The sequence below is a fragment of the Macadamia integrifolia genome, chromosome 10 (genome assembly GCF_013358625.1).
Source record: "Macadamia integrifolia cultivar HAES 741 chromosome 10, SCU_Mint_v3, whole genome shotgun sequence".
In the NCBI taxonomy this organism is placed as follows: domain Eukaryota; kingdom Viridiplantae; phylum Streptophyta; class Magnoliopsida; order Proteales; family Proteaceae; genus Macadamia; species Macadamia integrifolia.
Window position 1 is genome coordinate 29,324,774 of NC_056566.1, and position 17,304 is coordinate 29,342,077.

Here is a 17,304-nt window from a genome sequence, read left to right on the forward strand (position 1 = left end):
TGGTATTTAAAGCCATGGAAACCTTCTTAAATAGTAACCTGTGTTTATAGTGAATTTACTGGAATACCCTCCATTTCTAACCATGTAAGGGCATCGGTATCCATGTTCTGATGTTCCAAATTTCAAGTTCCAACCTCGTTGGGCCGACATGACAGTCCAATCTTCCTTCGCTGGGTAAGGACTTGGATCCTCCGTGCTTCTATGGGTATTTTGGTAATTGAAGGCTGACAGCTTCCTCTTAACAAAATACGAGTACCATACAAATAAAAGAAATTAAATAATACCAATTAAATGAATAAATAAATAAAATAAAGGCCAAGTCAGGATTGGCCAACTTATTAAATTGCAAAATCTCAACTTTTCCAAGTCAGAAACTGGCAGGAATCCATGATGGTGCTCAATTGAACCGGGTCCAACCCAAGGTTATAGATATCATTATGTCTCAGCCAATACCGATATGGTTCGGGGCTGTATCGAATCAAGTAAATTCATAATGGATATTTTTTTGGTCAATACAACATCCGGGGAAAGAAAGGGTGACTCATTATTTCAATGAATCATTTCTTCAAACAGAATAAGATATATAAATACTGATATATCGATACGATACTGATACTTACAACCAAGTCTAACAAGGATCAAAATTTTTAATCCAAACTAGGCAAGTTTAGCGTGGCCCAACTATAGTGCAAGTTTAATGGCTTGTCATGATGTAATGTGATAAGGCCAAATAATCAAAACCATGAATGTGCCAATGGTTTGGCTTGTGATAATTGTGGTTGTCACCGTCTATGAGCCCAACCATCTTTCGTCCTTAGGATATAATAATAATAGATTTATAATTTTGGGAAAAATATCTCAAAAACATCGGAGGAAGGATTCCTTCTCAGGTCCTTTCACATAATTAGTTGTGAAACCTACACTGACACTTTTGTTTTTCAAACACAATGTGAGTCTCTTACTGAATGAATTCATGAGCTTTTGCGTTGTAAAAATATATATAGAGTAAATAATATTGGGTTGCCTTTTAACCACACTTTTGTATCAAAAATTAATAATAGTATAATATGGGAATTTAAGTATGTAGCCTTAGAGGCTATAGAAGCAAAAGATTATATATATATATATATATATATATATTGGATATTGGTAACAAAGATTATATAGTTAGGTCGGATGTATGTTGTATTAACTTTTAACTTTTAATATTTTGCTCTCGAGATAATAAAATAAAATTAAAAAAAAAAAAAAAAAAAACAAAAACAAAAACAAAAACAAAAAAACAAAAACAAGAATAAAAAAACGAAAAAACAAAACAACACAAAACAATATTTGGGTGGCAGGCTTGCAGCTAGTGGGGGCATTAAATTAATCAATGAAAAGGAAAGCAAAGGAGGGGGCATTTTACTCTTTGACAAAGTCACAATGACGATAAAGAGACAATTCAAACTGTTTCCTCTTTGACTTGGGATGATACAGATAACTGACTCGGTTATATGAGTAGGCCTATGGCCCTTGGAGGATTAATTATATTAACATTTAATGTTTAGTACATAATTAATGTAAGGGAGAAAGAATGTTACTCGCTTACGTGTGTGTCAAAAGATTGTATAATCACTACGGTGAAAATGTTTCTGTATGCCATCTTATTGGCCAGTGTCTTGGCATATATCTATGCTAGCAAGGTAGCGTTCTCTTATCCTAAATATAAATAAAGTGACATCTAAGGAAGAAATAATTAATAATTTCTTGTTGACACCCTTAACATGCATGTTCAATAATTTGTAACTTACATTTTTATAGTATAATATTTTTTTTATGAGGATTAATCTTGTTATTTCACACATGTACTCAAAAAATATGCAAAGACAATAACAACATTTGAAAATGACAAATCAATTTCAAATTAATTTGAAAACCCATTTTTAATCATGACTAGAAAACTTTTATGAATAAGTCGAAGGGTAATCAAAAAAGGTTACAAGTTCTAAACACACCTATTTAGAGGTGTCAAAGACTAAACCAAACTGATCAAATCTGATCGAACAAACTAGAATCGAATAGATTCCCTATAGAGCTAGCCTCAGTTTGGGGTATCCGATTGATCAGACCAAGCCATGCCGAAAATTGAAAAAAAAAAATTCTGCTGTTTATATATTATACATGGTAAATCGACCAAAACCAAACCTTCTCTTATGGGGTCAACTCATGGTTTTAAGTATCGGTGCGTATCGTGTCGTATCGGTTGATACGTATCCGTATCGGTAGGCATCGGCACGATACATACCGATACGTATCATGAAAATTTTAAAACCCTTATGTATCGATACGTATCCTACGATACGCATCGATACACCATTGATACGCACCGATACACACCGATACGCACCGATACTCTATGAAAAATTCAAAATTGAAGTGAAATGTACGTTTCGGTATGTATCGGTACGTATCGGTATGTATCGGTGCGTATCGGTATGTATCGACCGATACACACGGATACGGTCATAAAATGGCAAAAATGGGTAATTTTTTAGAAAAACATAATTTTTTGAGGTGTTTTTGTTCCAAAGTTGCTGTCAACCATTTTTCTCTCTAACTAAAGTGGAAATCAAGGTTGAGAACAAGGATTTTACACTTATGGGACAATTACAAACCTTGGATTCTTAGTGCGATACTCTCAATTTACTGTTTATGCATAATACATGTTATATATAACATTTTTTAACTATTTTTTTTATGCAAATGTGTATAAAAAATGTTTCTTATCCATTTATGTGTGTATCTTTAGCGTATCTTAACGTATCTTCGATATGATACGATACCCTTTGATACGTATCTTAATTTTGGTCGACCGATACGATAACCGATACCGATACTTTAATCATTGGGTCAACTTCAGTTTGGTTGAGTCGAATCCCAAAGATTGGTTTTTTAACTTGATCAAACCGACAGTTTAAAACCTAGAGGTGTCATTAAGACAGTCCTAGTTGGTAAAGTCATTGGAGCCCAATGCGGAATACTTAACGGTGCCCGTTTTGGACCATGCGTACGAAGTGCATACTGCAGTTGGTGGCTCTGCCCATTACATCCTGAGCCAAGACTGTTGTGTACAGAGAACATGATAGATTAAGAAAGACAATTGCTAGTGCAGTTGGTTACATCTTCTATTGGAGGGTCTCAGAAAGTCATGCAATCTGACTCTCCTACTTAACCTTGGAGGAGGGCTTGGAGTGTTAAGGGGTATAGATTTTTTTTAATTTATTTATTGACAACTAAACTAAGCCTAATATACTTGATTGTGACGTTACAAATGACTAATTAGTATGAATAATGGTGAAAATTTTCATTGTCTTTATTGTGGTTGGATGGAACTCTAAGGGGAGTGTCGGCCTTTATACATTATGCGCTGAAGGGAATATTTTTTTATAATTAATATTCACTAAAATATCAGCAAGTATTATTTATGATGGGTTGATAACTACTAACAACTAGGTACTCCTTCCAACTTCCTTTTTTTTTTTTTAGGGATTTTGTTATTGACACCTACTAAAGTGTTAGATGATTTATATTTTTACTTTATTATCTTTTACTATGATATTTTTTTCTAAATATGATATTAATGGAATTTCACACGTGTACTTAACAAATTTGCATAATAATGACATGATTATATGTTAAAAAAAGAAAAAAAAAAAAGACATGATGATATGTCATTTCAACTTATTTTTGAAAATCCTATTATACCTCCATATTAAAAGATCTTTTGGGAATAAATCAAGTGACATTTAAAAGAAAATGTCAAGTTTTAAATACACCTACTCACGTGTCATTCAAATACTTTCTCTTTATATATATATATATATGAAATTGTAACACACTAATGCATTAAAAAATAAGGGTAAGGGAACGTTACTTGGTCGTGTGGCCTCACCGCCAATGCCTTGAGCAATGGAGGAGCATGAATTGGTGGGTGTCATTTCATGGAGCCCTATGAGAGAGCATAGGGGGGTGCGATCGAATAGTGATATTTTCCCCTAAAAAAAATAAATGAGTGGCAAGAGAACAATACCCACTGGCATAGGTACATGCCACTGGGTGCAGCCAATGGGAGAGCGTATATGAGCATCTTCAGCACAGGGCAATACGGCCTTTTCACACCCATTGAATCTAGGTACAGTTACACATCAGAATGTTGCATTCTTTCTTCTACAACAAAATATTAGAATAATATTAAGAAGTACAAACGTCTAAAAATTAATTAAAGGGCATATCCACAAAATTACAATATGATTTAACCAGCCACTTGGTCGAACCAAACTCCATCTAAAAATGATAGGATTCCTCTCCATAGAGCTCATGGGATCATAGAATGATCCCATGCCAGCTCCCTAGGTTTCATGGAGAGGAGCCAGATCTATCTAAAAAACCATCTATAGAACTGCCACCTAAAAACACCTTTTTCATCTGCTTATTGCCAATCACTTGCATTTGTCTAGCTAACTGATTGGTCCAAGAATTTTGTCACAACCCTCACATATTAAAATATCTTCATGGAATGGTCCCCAAGGTTGTAGAACTGAATAGACACCATTATTTTGGAAGGGTCATGTGTCAATATACCCAGTGAATTATTTTTATTTAACATTACATGGGTTACTCCATGTGATAGAGAACCCCACATACATCTTAATAGCCAAATTTTAGTCCAAAATAAGTAAACTTATTTAAAATTTTAGTAAAATTACTAAAATACACTCAAAATTTTAGTAAAATTACTAAAATGTTATCTAATGGAGATGAATATAAAATACAATATTGTATATTTTGTAATTTTAACTACTTTCTCTATTCATTTTAAGTTGAAATTATATAAATTAAGTGCTAGACAAACCATACTGATGGAAAAAAAACCCTTAGGAAAATATTATGCTTAAGGTTTTCCTACACTAACAACGTGGGAAAACATTCACACACCAATGGTACTTTTGCCACATGAAAGTGTCTCTAGTGGAGCTCATGCTCTATAAACATGTTTTCCATATATTATTACCTAACCGGAGGTTAAATTATAAACCAATCTAATGTTTTCATTTCTTGGTATAATCTTTCAAAAAGTATTTAAGAAATTAAATTAGTTTAAGAGAGCAAATATTGATTTACAATTTAAAAATAAAAACAAAAAAAGTACATGGTTGGCCAAACGATTGAGATAAATCACCAAATTTGATATTTAATTTCAACTCCCACCTATATAATAATTAGAAAGACAAAATAATTTATCCACTTAGTAAAACAATTTGTTTGTAGAGGAATATCTCCCACAATATATAAGTGTTTTAAACTTTTTTGTTCTTTGAATGAAGTTAAGTTTGTTTAATATAAATAAAAATAAGGATAATAAATAAATTTAAAAAATGCATATCTTCACAAGAGTTCATTTTTCTCGTGTATCCACTGTCATGAGGAACCAAAAATAAAAATAAAAAATCTTCGTCCTCCTATTTATTCTTCTATTACCTGCCTTAAAAAAAAAATCATATATATATATATATATATATTTTTTTTTTCTTTTGCACAACAAACATAGAGGTAATACTTCTTTGTGGCAAGTGAAAAATATCATTTGAAAAAAAAAATGATGGAAACGGTTACCCGATACTTTGACTTTTTGATCACATGAAAAACATTTGTTGGTACTTAAACTTTATAGGGTTTTCCATCTCATCATCTAATTACGTGTTAAATTTTTTTATTTAATATTATAATAAAATAAAATAAAATACATCAACGGTTATTTAATAAAAAAAAATTATATAAAAAGGATAAAACTCTACACATAGTGTCACCAAATCTTAACATGCATGTGAGCAGCAGTTGTAAGTGTTTCAAGGGAAAAAGGTTCTATGACTTACTTGGGGAGGGTACACTACCACTCTCTCTCCATCTCTCTTCCTCATATAAAATGATCTTATTGCCCTCTTATGCATGAATCCATTTTGTCGACCATTTTAAAATTAGAATCAAATAGATCACATTGCCTAATCTTAATTATGGGCGCTTTAGAGTGGCTGATTTTAAGGGTTTTGAGATTAGATTGTTGGGCTTCAGATTTAGGGGCTTAAGGTCATTGGGACCAATTTTGGAATCGAATCAAAATCAGCAAGGACCGATTCGATTAGTGATTCCAAGTTTAAAATCATTAGTTCTGTCGCACCTCATTGGTATGCTTTCTAATCAGTTGCTCAAAGAACCCCTATATCACAAAGGTAAATTATAAAAATCCATATTATTTTGAAGAAAATTTCCCTATTTAGATATAATTCAAGTGTGAAAATTTGTTGGGTAAGAGTGAGCAGCAACGCTCCAAGGGTGAAAGAATATTAAGAGGGTAGCTTGTTATAATCGATGAATTGAAACCATAGTTTGAAGTTGCTGTGCTTAATTTTTATATATAATTGGGGAAGGTTCTATCTAGAAAGAGCATCCGCAAAGGGTGCTTGGGAAGGTCAAAACTCAAATTAAAGAGTGTGACTTACTGGAAGTATAAGAATTAAATATAGGGGAAGATCTGTAAGGTATTAATCAATAACATGTCCGGTTGTGATTAGAAGATTTGAAACGCTTTTTAACTATATATATCTGAGACTTCATGATCAGTTCCCACTTCCTAGTTTTCTATTGAGGCCCTTGAGGGGAGAATTAAAGAGTGGAGGACAAGCGTCCAAGACGAACGAAATCTTTTGTAACAACGTCGTGGTAACGACAGCCCCAATCCATATGCAACGACAGCCCCAGTCCATATGCAGCCAATTCACCAACCCTTTCCTTCTCTGTCTCTGTCTCCGTCTCTCCTGATTCTGCGCTTGCCTGTCACCTCTCACAGGCTTCTCTCTTCTAATACCCCCTCTCTCTCTCTCTCTCCAAGATATTTCAAGGAAAAGGTTGGTATTGCTACTTGTGGCATGGCTACTTTATCATCATAGAGGATAATTAGGCAACATGCAGACGTTTTTTTTTTTTTTTTTTACCAAAGTATCCAGACTAGCTTATGCACACCTCAACTAATCCTCAGAAAGACTAGCACAATAATTCACTGTCACGTTCTCTACTTAAATTGCAAATACATAGATAGAGAATCGAATCTGAGACCGTACGTTCATCCATAGAATCCTCAATTCGCCCTAACCATCTGGACACCCTATGGATGGGTAGACGTACAAACATTCAATCAAAGAGCAAGATGGTCTTTACGACACCTTTTGTTTCTTGGTGTAGGGTACGACCAAGTAGAATTGTAATTTTTAATGGAATAGAAAACTTATGAGGGTGGATTCTACATGCTATGAGTTGGGTTGATAAAGATATAGTGGAATGTATAATTGTCAATGATGTAGAATTTGGTGAGAGGGATGAAACTGAGATGAGGTGGAAATATATGGATCCTGAGGACATAGGAGGAGAAGAGAAACATACACAATATCAACTTATGTTTTTAATAAATTTGTTTGATAAGTTTTCCACCTTCACTTATCTAAACATTCATATTGATGATAGTTGGTGAAAAACAAATATAAATTTTGATGTCATTTATTTTTCCACTATTCACCAACAAACAAATAGGACCTAGGTTAAAAAGAGATACTAATGTAGAGGAGTCTTCACATCACATTCTACATATAAATACGGAACCCACAGGGGTCAAAACAATAGAGATCGTCAACAATACAGCTTGATGATACTTGCAGAATGAAAAAGAATCTACATGTCACACCAATGGTAGTACAAAGAATCATCTACTCTAATTGGTCATGATTATTAGACCGATTCCTATTTATTTTGCTCTATTTTTATTAGATTTTGACAGGTTCAAAACAATTTGGATCAAAATCAACACTGATCCATTCGACCCCCAAAGTGGATCAAAACCAAAGATTGTTATCTCCATTGATTCTGTGAGGAAGTTTGTGTGGTAAGGAACCTTCCACCGGGCATCTTAGGTGATTTTTGGACTTTGGGGAGGTTCAAAAAGAAAATAGAATTTTGGGTCTGAATGAAGCGACGTTGACGCTTCACCGTACACGTTTGCCAAGTTGCCGGCACACACTCGAGAGTTCAAACTTCACAAGGCATTCACCGACAGTACCGTTTATCCGGCACACTATCATTCTCACTGCCGATACCGTATCCTTGGGATCGGACGATTTATCTCTGTTTTTTCTTTAAAGATTTGAGTTTTTTTTACCTTTTACACTGGTCAGTACTCCATACTGTTTACACAAAGACGGGATCGGATTGGGTGCCGCTACAACGATACCAATCCAGATCTATGTATCAAGGATTTGGATTCTCTATGTGAATGCTTTCTTGTGGGTTTGTATTGGTTCTCACGCATGTCATTATACTCTTTCACAAGAAACACTTTCACATATTAATAAATATTGATATAAAGATTATGTAGACACACAGGGGACAGTACAATCTTTTTACACCGGCCAATGTCTAAGGCTAGACAAGTGAGTAAGTAGTTTTCTTTTGCATTATAAAGATTACTCCATCAACCATCTCAACCATGGTTGGAGAACTTGGTATTAGGAGTGGGATCAGTCAAGGTTGATATCAAATCCATTGCGATTTGGATCACCCGAGATCTGACAAAAATTGCCCTTGATTTTACATTTAAAGTCATTTTTTTTTTACCTTTTTACCCTTTTTTTATATCAATCCATTGATGCGATATCAACTAAGAATTAAGATCGATCAAGGCTGATATCAATCCAGTCCAATTGCTCAAACCATGATCTCAACCCCCATTAAACTTATTCCCAATAGGTGAATCTTGTTACCATGGTTTAGAGCATGGTATCAGATTGATCATTGATCATTCCCAAAATTGTTATGATATTAGAACAGATCGGTATCGAATTGCCTATATTAGATAGAATTACCATTGCTTTACTTTAAACTGTTTCTTTTTTATTTTTTTTCCTGATATATATCATTTAACCATACGATATCGACGAGATATTGAGATCAGACATTTGTTAAATTAATATGAATCGTCTGATACTGATATTGGAGATCCGATACCGATACTTAGAACGATGCTTAATCACTATACATTTGATGGGGACCAGGTCCCAACCAACTCCTACAACCTTAAATCTCCATGATCATTACGCTAATCATCCTTTGGGTTAGTTACCTTATTTTTATATATAAATATAGTGTTTTGTTTGTTAGGATGTTACTTGTGATTGCTCGTAAGTCTTAACAACCACAGATGGATTCATGATTCATCAGGTGTAACCAACTTAGTTTACATCTTGTCTCTGTCTTTCGGTTTCAACCATTTAGTTTTCTAGAACTATAATAATTAAATTAAATAAGACAGTTCGTATCTCCAATAATGGGATATAATAATGCCACGAGAACCATGCATCTGATCTAAGTAATAGCTAATCACCTTCTTTGTGTTAATTGGCATCAAGCCTGCCTTACATTAGACCAATAAGAAAATTGGATTTAGTAATAAAATAGAATTTGATATTTTAAAATTAATTTTGATTTTGATAAATAAGAGGTGAGAGTATAATGATAACACAAGCCTCCAATCTTGAGGTCATATTACCAGTGGAGAAGGAATTCTTCTTCCTATATGAGTGGAGGAAATATTAGTTCTATTTGATAATCGATGAACTTAGCTGTTACCCTATGAAATAGATTCTTACGAATAGTTTCTCTAGATGTTATGTGCGGTAATGTTTCGTTGCATGCAAAATGAAACACTAACAAGAACTGTGTAATTAACATAAAAAAATTATCAATCCAATAGGACTAGAAAATTCTAGATTGGTACCAAAATTTATCATTTGATAGATTAGAAAGAGGGTTGGGGTAAGGCGGGCTATGTCCCCCCTTGCTTCTTCATTATTTTGTTCCTCTTATTTAATAAAATTTTAGGACTTTCCCTGGGTCCCAAATAATATTCAAGTAAAAAAAAGGATTGGAAAGAGCTAATTAAAATTTTGTGAATTAGTGGAGTTGAAGGTTCCACCTACTCTTATGTTGAGTTTCAATCAAAACAGCCCCCCCCCCCCCAACAACCCCCATGCCAAAAAAAAAAAAAAAAGAAAGTGACAAAATAAAGTTTGAAAAATCGAGTGAAAAACTAAAACTTTTCTAAAAAGAAATGGGCAGCTGAAAATATAAGGAATATGTCAATTCATGAGAAGGTATATGGTTTAATATAAGTTTTAACATGTCAATTATATAATGAGAGGGAATATGATTTAATCTTATTCTGAAATATAATATGTGATTAATCTAGACTATTTTCTACATATTCATAGTTCATACAATCAAAATTGTCGTATCATCCTTCCACATGGCAAAATATTGTGTTGTGTGGGGAATTGGGCCTCTCCAATTTTTGTGTTAATTTTGACTCCTCCTTGATTGTGAAGTTGGTTACCCAAAGGTCATGTAATTTGTGGAGTTGTTGATATTGGTTTCAGGAAGTTATCAACCTCTATAATTTTTTGAGAGCCCACATCTCATTTTCATTTCGGGAAAGCAATCGAGCAGCGGATTGGTTAGCTAATTTTGCTTATAAGTCTACAATAAATTTTATTTTCTATGGTGATGATATTCTTCCTGGTGATCTTAGTTGCATCATTCCAGAGGACAAAACTGGTTTACCAGTCTTTAGAATGTAGTAGTTATTTTATAAGTGTTTTCTTTTGAGTTTTTGAGAGTGATAGAGTGACTTGTCTCTCCTTGGTTCAGGTAAGGCGGGTTATGTCTCTCCTTGTCTTTTTATTATCAGTTTTATTTTTAATAAAATTTTAGGGGCTATCCTGGGTCCCAGATAATATTCGGGATAAAAAAAAAATTGGCAAAACATTGTGTTAGTCTATCAATACTGTCTTTGCCGAACTAGAAAATCTTTTGTCTGATTTTTTATAGAAAAAGTGTTACAAAAGAAATAGGATGTGAAGTAGAGAGAATATATTCAACTGTTTTTGGAAGGCAAAGAAACAAATAATGAGAAAGAAAAACAGTAATTAATTGTTGTCTTATTATGTTTTTTCTTTTTCTTTTCTTGCCATCCAAACATAGGGAAAACTATCAAAGTTTGTCAATCGGCAATTTCAAATTGTTTCCTAAAAATAAGAAATTGGAAGTGGTCTAAGAAGAATCTTTTAAAACCAGTTTTACTCTGGTACCAATATATTATATTTCAGATTGGCTCCAAACCCACTTACTTGGTTTCAAATCTATCTGACTATAGGGATTTAATTTGTCGTTAATCATTCAGTATCAACAATTTACTATCAATCTCTCTTCAGGAGACTCCCGTGCTGAGCAGCCGTCCTTGGTCTCCATTTTTTTATTCTCGCCATCAAAGCATCTAGAATCTAAAATTGATAAAACAGAAAAAACAAATTGTAAGAACAATTTAAATTGGGATTATACATGTAACAAGAATATTGATCAATGATTCAATAGCATATTCCACCCAAGAAAATAATGATTCGATTAACATATGTTCAAACTGTGTTATCATGCCCAGAGTTTCTGATGCGTATTTGATGTTTATTGTCTATGTGATCAACTGGATTTGTCTCGAGATCCAATAAGCATTCTACTCCCCTATAAACATGTTTTATCTACTGGTGTACAGTGTCTTGTATTTCATCACAGTTTAATCTAGGGAGTACTAGTACATACGCCTTGATAGGCAGGACGACGGTCCCGTTAGCCGGTTTTAAGGGGCCATGGGGGTTGCAAGGGGGCAAGAGGCCCTTCTGCATAGCGGGGGTGTAGGAGGGCGCAACCCCCACTCGAGTTTTTTATTTGAGGACAGTTTTGTACTTTTCGGATTAGGGTTTTTATCTATATATTTATAGCGAGAATTTCTTTCTCTGTAATGCAAGAAATACTGAGAGATGTGAGAACAAGCGTTGTAACCCTATTCTCCATTGATAGTGAAGCAGGATCTCATCTCACCGAGGACGCATGCAATGTTGCTGAACATCATAAATCTGTGTGAATTACTTGTTCATGTTTTTCCATTATCTTCTGCATCGTTTTAAGATTGTGTTTCTACATTATCATGTATATTTTAGATGATGATTTCTAACATGAAAAAAATTCCAATCATAATTTCAACCAAACACTTCATAAAAGATCTTACAAAACCTTGAAAATGGAGAGAGGGTTAGGGTATGTTTGGAATGCAAGGGAAAAAAAATCACATAAATTCTATGTTTTGGATGAAGATTTTTAACGTGGAAAAAATTCCAATCATAATTTCAACTAAACACATCATAAAAGATCTTACAAAACCCTAAAATGAAGAGAGGGTTTAGGGTATATTTGGAATGAAATAAAAAGAAAGAGAGAGAATACGTAAATTTATCATTACTTTTATCTCATTATATTTTTCTTTATTCTTTGAGCAAAAACTTTTATGGACCAGTAAAGGCCACTGCACCAACCGATGCGAGCTTGTCCACTAAAGCCAATGCATTACTTGTCAAGTAAGTGACATTCAAAACCTCATTGCAGAGATATTTCACTTCCTTCCCTTTACAACCATTGAAGCCATCCAAGCAGGTATCCTCCCCAGTCAAAGCAGCACTCATCCATGTCTCAACATTCTCCATCTGCCCATCGAAGGTACTGGAATTCAAGCTCCTTAGCTCTCCAAGTGATTTGTGAAGATTATCCAGAGAGTCCTGAAAGCATTCAATGCAGTCTGAGAGAGCCATTAATCTCTCTTTATTCCCTCTTAGAAACCTATCTTTCTTCTGGTTGGTTAAATACTGAGTGACCATCTTAGCCTCACCCACTGTGACTGATACAGCAGCTCGTGCCCATTTTTGAGGGTCTCTTTTGGCTGAGTTAGAAAAGGGTGATAGTGAATGGATGCAGAGATCTTGGTAATGGGTCACATTACATGCTTCTTTGACATAGTCATCTCCTTCTTTATTGGACCAAGCTACGGCTCGCCATGTCAAACAGGTGAGGAGTAAGAAAACTACAGAAACTCTTATACCTGTCATTATAGGATACGGGGGAGACCTAAGGGAAGGAATTAAGGAAGGAAGGAAGGAAGGAAGGAAAGAGACATTCATTGCTTCTACTTTGTTGAAGTTAGAAAGAGCAAGCATGCATCTCTTGCATTGACTATATATGGCTTTGGTTTGAGCTTAAAAGAAGTGTAGAGAGTGTGAAAATTAAAGAGTTTCGACTTTGTGTAGCTCAGAATCGGTGGGTTTTTATATTGCAGTTGAGGTTCTAGAGAGGCAAGAGAGTGGTGAAAGTAATAAAGAGGAGGAAATTTTGGAGGTGGGAAGTGGAGATTGGAAATAGGTGAGGGTCAGGATATGATCTGTCATGTAACATGTGAATGGGCAGATGAATCCCTCGTGAAGTTCAGACAGAACTTTGGAACATGCTAGAGAGAGATAGAAGGAGGATTCATCATTCATCCCTTGGATCTGTCCTGGCTGATTCTGATCGGATCCAGTGATTCCAGTCATGAGTTTTGGCTGATCCAGATAGAATCTATTGGAATTTGATGGTTTGGTTCGCATTTGGAACACCTACCCATTTGTAAGCTTGAATCTGAATCAAGTTCATATATGAGAACAATCTCGTACATCCTTGGTCTATAGATTTAGAATCTATTAAATGAAGAAAAAGAAAATAGATTCCAAATCCATATACGAGAGATGTAAGAGATTATTCTCGTACATGAACCTGATCCAATCTTGTGTAAGCTTCACATATGGTTCCTTGATTTTACTTCTATAGATGCTCCTCCATATTTTATTGCCATTAAAAGTATATAAAAAGGTACTTATAAAAATAAAATAACTATAAAATGGAGGAATAGAAGTATCAAGAGTATGAGGATGTTAAGAACTTTGTTTTGTTTTTTTTTTTTTTTTTTGTTTTTTTTATTACTTTCAATTTTAATGTATTTTTTTATCTTAAAAAAAATCAATATATTTTCTTTCATAACAAAAAGAAAAAGACCTAAGTGTTTACCATTTAAGAGTATTGTGCCCAAACCCCAGTGTCAATGGCGCAAAGGCTACTTTCTGACAAAAAACTTTGTTTCTAAAGAACATGTCGTCACCTAATTCTATGTGAAGCATATATGTAAAAGGTTTACCAAAAAAACGAAAGAAACATACACAGAAAGGTAGGTGATTGGTTTGATTTATTATTATTATTATTATGTTGTTTTTTGGTAGAATCGGTTTGATTTGTAAGTCATGGAAAACGAAGGAAGACATTTGATGGGCTATCTGTTGATTTTTATTTATTTTGTACGACTGCTTTTTCCACACCCACGCTTAAGTGAGAATCCTCTAAATAAGGGGTTTTGATGGTTTGAGACTTGAGAGGGTATTGCACAGTACTGGAGGTAGCGTTGATCATTCATAGATAGAGAGGCACACATTAATGACCCTTGATGGGTGTTCCTTCACCTTGATGAAGTAAAGTTTTCCCTTTTTTCTCTTGGTTCAATGAAAGGGTAAAAAGGTAACGGGCTTATGCAATGTTTGATAATGTTCTTAGGAATGTATTTCTATTCCTAGAAATAGAAAAACGGGCTTAAAAGTGTCTGATTAATCCATTTCGTTCTACCTATTTTTAGAAATGGGAAAAGGTTGGGTATGCCGTGGATATCAAGTATGCTAGCACCCATTGTGTCTATCTCTCTCTTCCATTTTTCTGAAATGACCCTCATATCCTTCATGAATGATATTTCATCATGTGTTCCTATTGGTGCTATCCGCTAGCATACTTGATATCGGCGGCATACCTATCCCTCTCCCTTTAGAAATATATATAAATAGAAATTTATGATGCAAAGAAACGTGAATGACAAAACATGTTATACTAGTTTTGTTTCTAAGTAGAAATTATATATGCACCATTTGATACTGTTTCTGATGTTTCTGTGTCTAGAAACAACAAAAACGGATTTTTTGGTATTTGATGAATCTATTTCTCGAAACATTTTTTGCAGACATAATGCCACTAAGGCATCGTTTAACAACGTTCTGTTTCTGCCGTTTCTGTGTTTTCTTGTTCCCAGAAATGGAGAAACAACTTAAAAAGTACTTAATAAAGTTGTTCCATGTCACCTATTTCTAGAAACATAAATCAAAATTTATGTCTATTTACAATTCTAGAAACGACTTTGATGAAACAAGTCGGACTTGTTTCATCGTTTCTAGAAACGAATTTGAGAGAAAAAAAATGTTGTTATGACCAATAAATCTCTCAACTATTTAGACCTAAAAAGAGGCAACCGAACCCTCTCTCCCTTTTGGGCACCCGATAATATTATTGGGTTTTTTAGTGGCATTATGTTTGCAAAAAAAATTTCAAGAAACAGGTTTGTGAAACCGTACTAAAAAATCTGTTTTTGTTTTCGAAAATGTGAAAAGCAGTTTCTGTTGTTTCTAGAAACAGATTCAGTAGAAATTTTATCAAATGGTACCTAAAAAATCCAATAGTATCATCAGATGCCCAAAAGGGATAGAGGGTTGGTTGCCTCTTTTTAGGTTTAAATAGTTGAGAGATTTATCAAGTACAACAGTCTTTTTTCTCTATCAAATTCACTTCTAGAAATGACAAAACAAGTCCTCCTTGTTTCGTCAAAGTCATTTCTAGAATTGTAAATAGGCATAAATTTTGACTTATATTTCTAGAAACGGTGCCTATACTTGTTTCGTTGTTTCTAGAAACAAGTGAAAGGCCAAAATATTGGAGAAAGCCCGCTAAAAAATCACTCAAAAGTAGGGTAAAGTCCTTACACTCACGCATCTCTACTCTCTTCTCAACTCACAAGTCCCCCTGCTTTGCAACTCGATGAACAATAGCGCTCTTCAAAAGAGCTCATGAACCCTAATCTGCAACTCGCGGAAGGCGATGCTGCAACTCTCCTTCGCGGTGCACAGAGCGATCTCTGCAAAGATCTAACTACAAGGCAAGCTCCATCGGTGCAGTGAACGAATTCCAGTGTTCGTCTCCCAAATTTGAAGCTTCTCAGGGAATTCTCACTGCCATTACTGAAACCCCTAGGTAAGCATTGAAATTACTTTGATTTTTCCGAAACCCCTAGGGCTTTGGTATTGTTTTTCGAATGCGCAATGTACAATAGGACTTCGATTTGGATTTTACAAACCCTTAAGCTCTCTACGGCTGAAAGGATTGAAAAAGAAAAGGCAAAATTGCTATCTTTTTGCTTTCTGTTTCTCTGTCCTCTTTACTAGCTGAAAAGTGCTTGATATTATATTGTAGTTGCATTTTAGTGCTCATATTCTTTGAAGATTCTCAAATTGTGTATGCCACTTGCTTCAACTATCTTGACAGGAAGATTAGGCAAAGAAGGGAGAAGAAATATGGAGAAAAAATAGCAGATTGTGTGACTTAATTATGAGGTAATCGATCCTCAATCTCCAAGTAGAGATAATAGCTGGGGATTTTAATTTTTATTTCTTTACTTCCATTCTACTAATAAATAGGTACAACTCAAGTAGTTATCACTAAGTGTGGATCAGGTTCTCGTACGGGCTGATCCACACAGATAGAATCCACCACAAAGTTGATTGATGGATAGATTCCATTTGTACGATCAGACCTGTATGAGAATGGTTCTCGTACGAGGAATTGATCCGCTCTCGTTATCCCGTACACTTGTAACTCTCCACATTCCCACTTACCTCTCAACCTAGGTAACTACAATGTGATAATAACTAAATGTAAATTTATATGATAATAACTATATGCAAAACATATTAAAATACATTAGTACCTACATGTAATTTCCATGCATGCCTTAAATAATAGGTATGTAACACTTACTCCTTTTATTTTTTGGATATAATTATAAGTTGTTGCTACAGATTTCGACTCTGAACTGAGGCTCCGATGCCTAAGTTAGTCTTCAGACCACGATATAGGATTCAATATTGAAAGAGTAGTGGGGAGAAAGAATGACCTGGCCTTTCTTAGCCTTCATTTTTCTTTTTATAAGATTAGGTGTCATGAAGCCTTAATCCCCATAAAAGGTGAAGTATCTTATTTCCCCGATAAATATAGGTGCTTTTGGGTTGGAGAATATATTGATTAGTGGCTGTTTGTGACATATCTTTACAGAGCATCACAAGTCATGTTTATAGCTTTCATCAGTTTTCTTAGTACTGTAGAACCACTATTCGAAGAAATGCCTCACAAAGAAATATGTTGTCACTCTCTCTCTCTCTCAGTTGG

The 17,304-nt window shown here is 34.4% G+C and overlaps 1 protein-coding gene across 1 annotated transcript; it reads right to left on the minus strand.

The window, feature by feature from the left end:
- Positions 1–12,331: 12,331 nt before the first annotated feature.
- On the minus strand, positions 12,332–13,209 carry LOC122090558 (pectinesterase inhibitor 6-like). The gene has a single exon (XM_042660197.1). The coding sequence runs from the start codon at positions 13,176–13,178 to the stop codon at positions 12,474–12,476; it is 705 nt and encodes a 234-aa protein (XP_042516131.1). The 5' UTR covers positions 13,179–13,209; the 3' UTR covers positions 12,332–12,473.
- Positions 13,210–17,304: the final 4,095 nt, after the last annotated feature.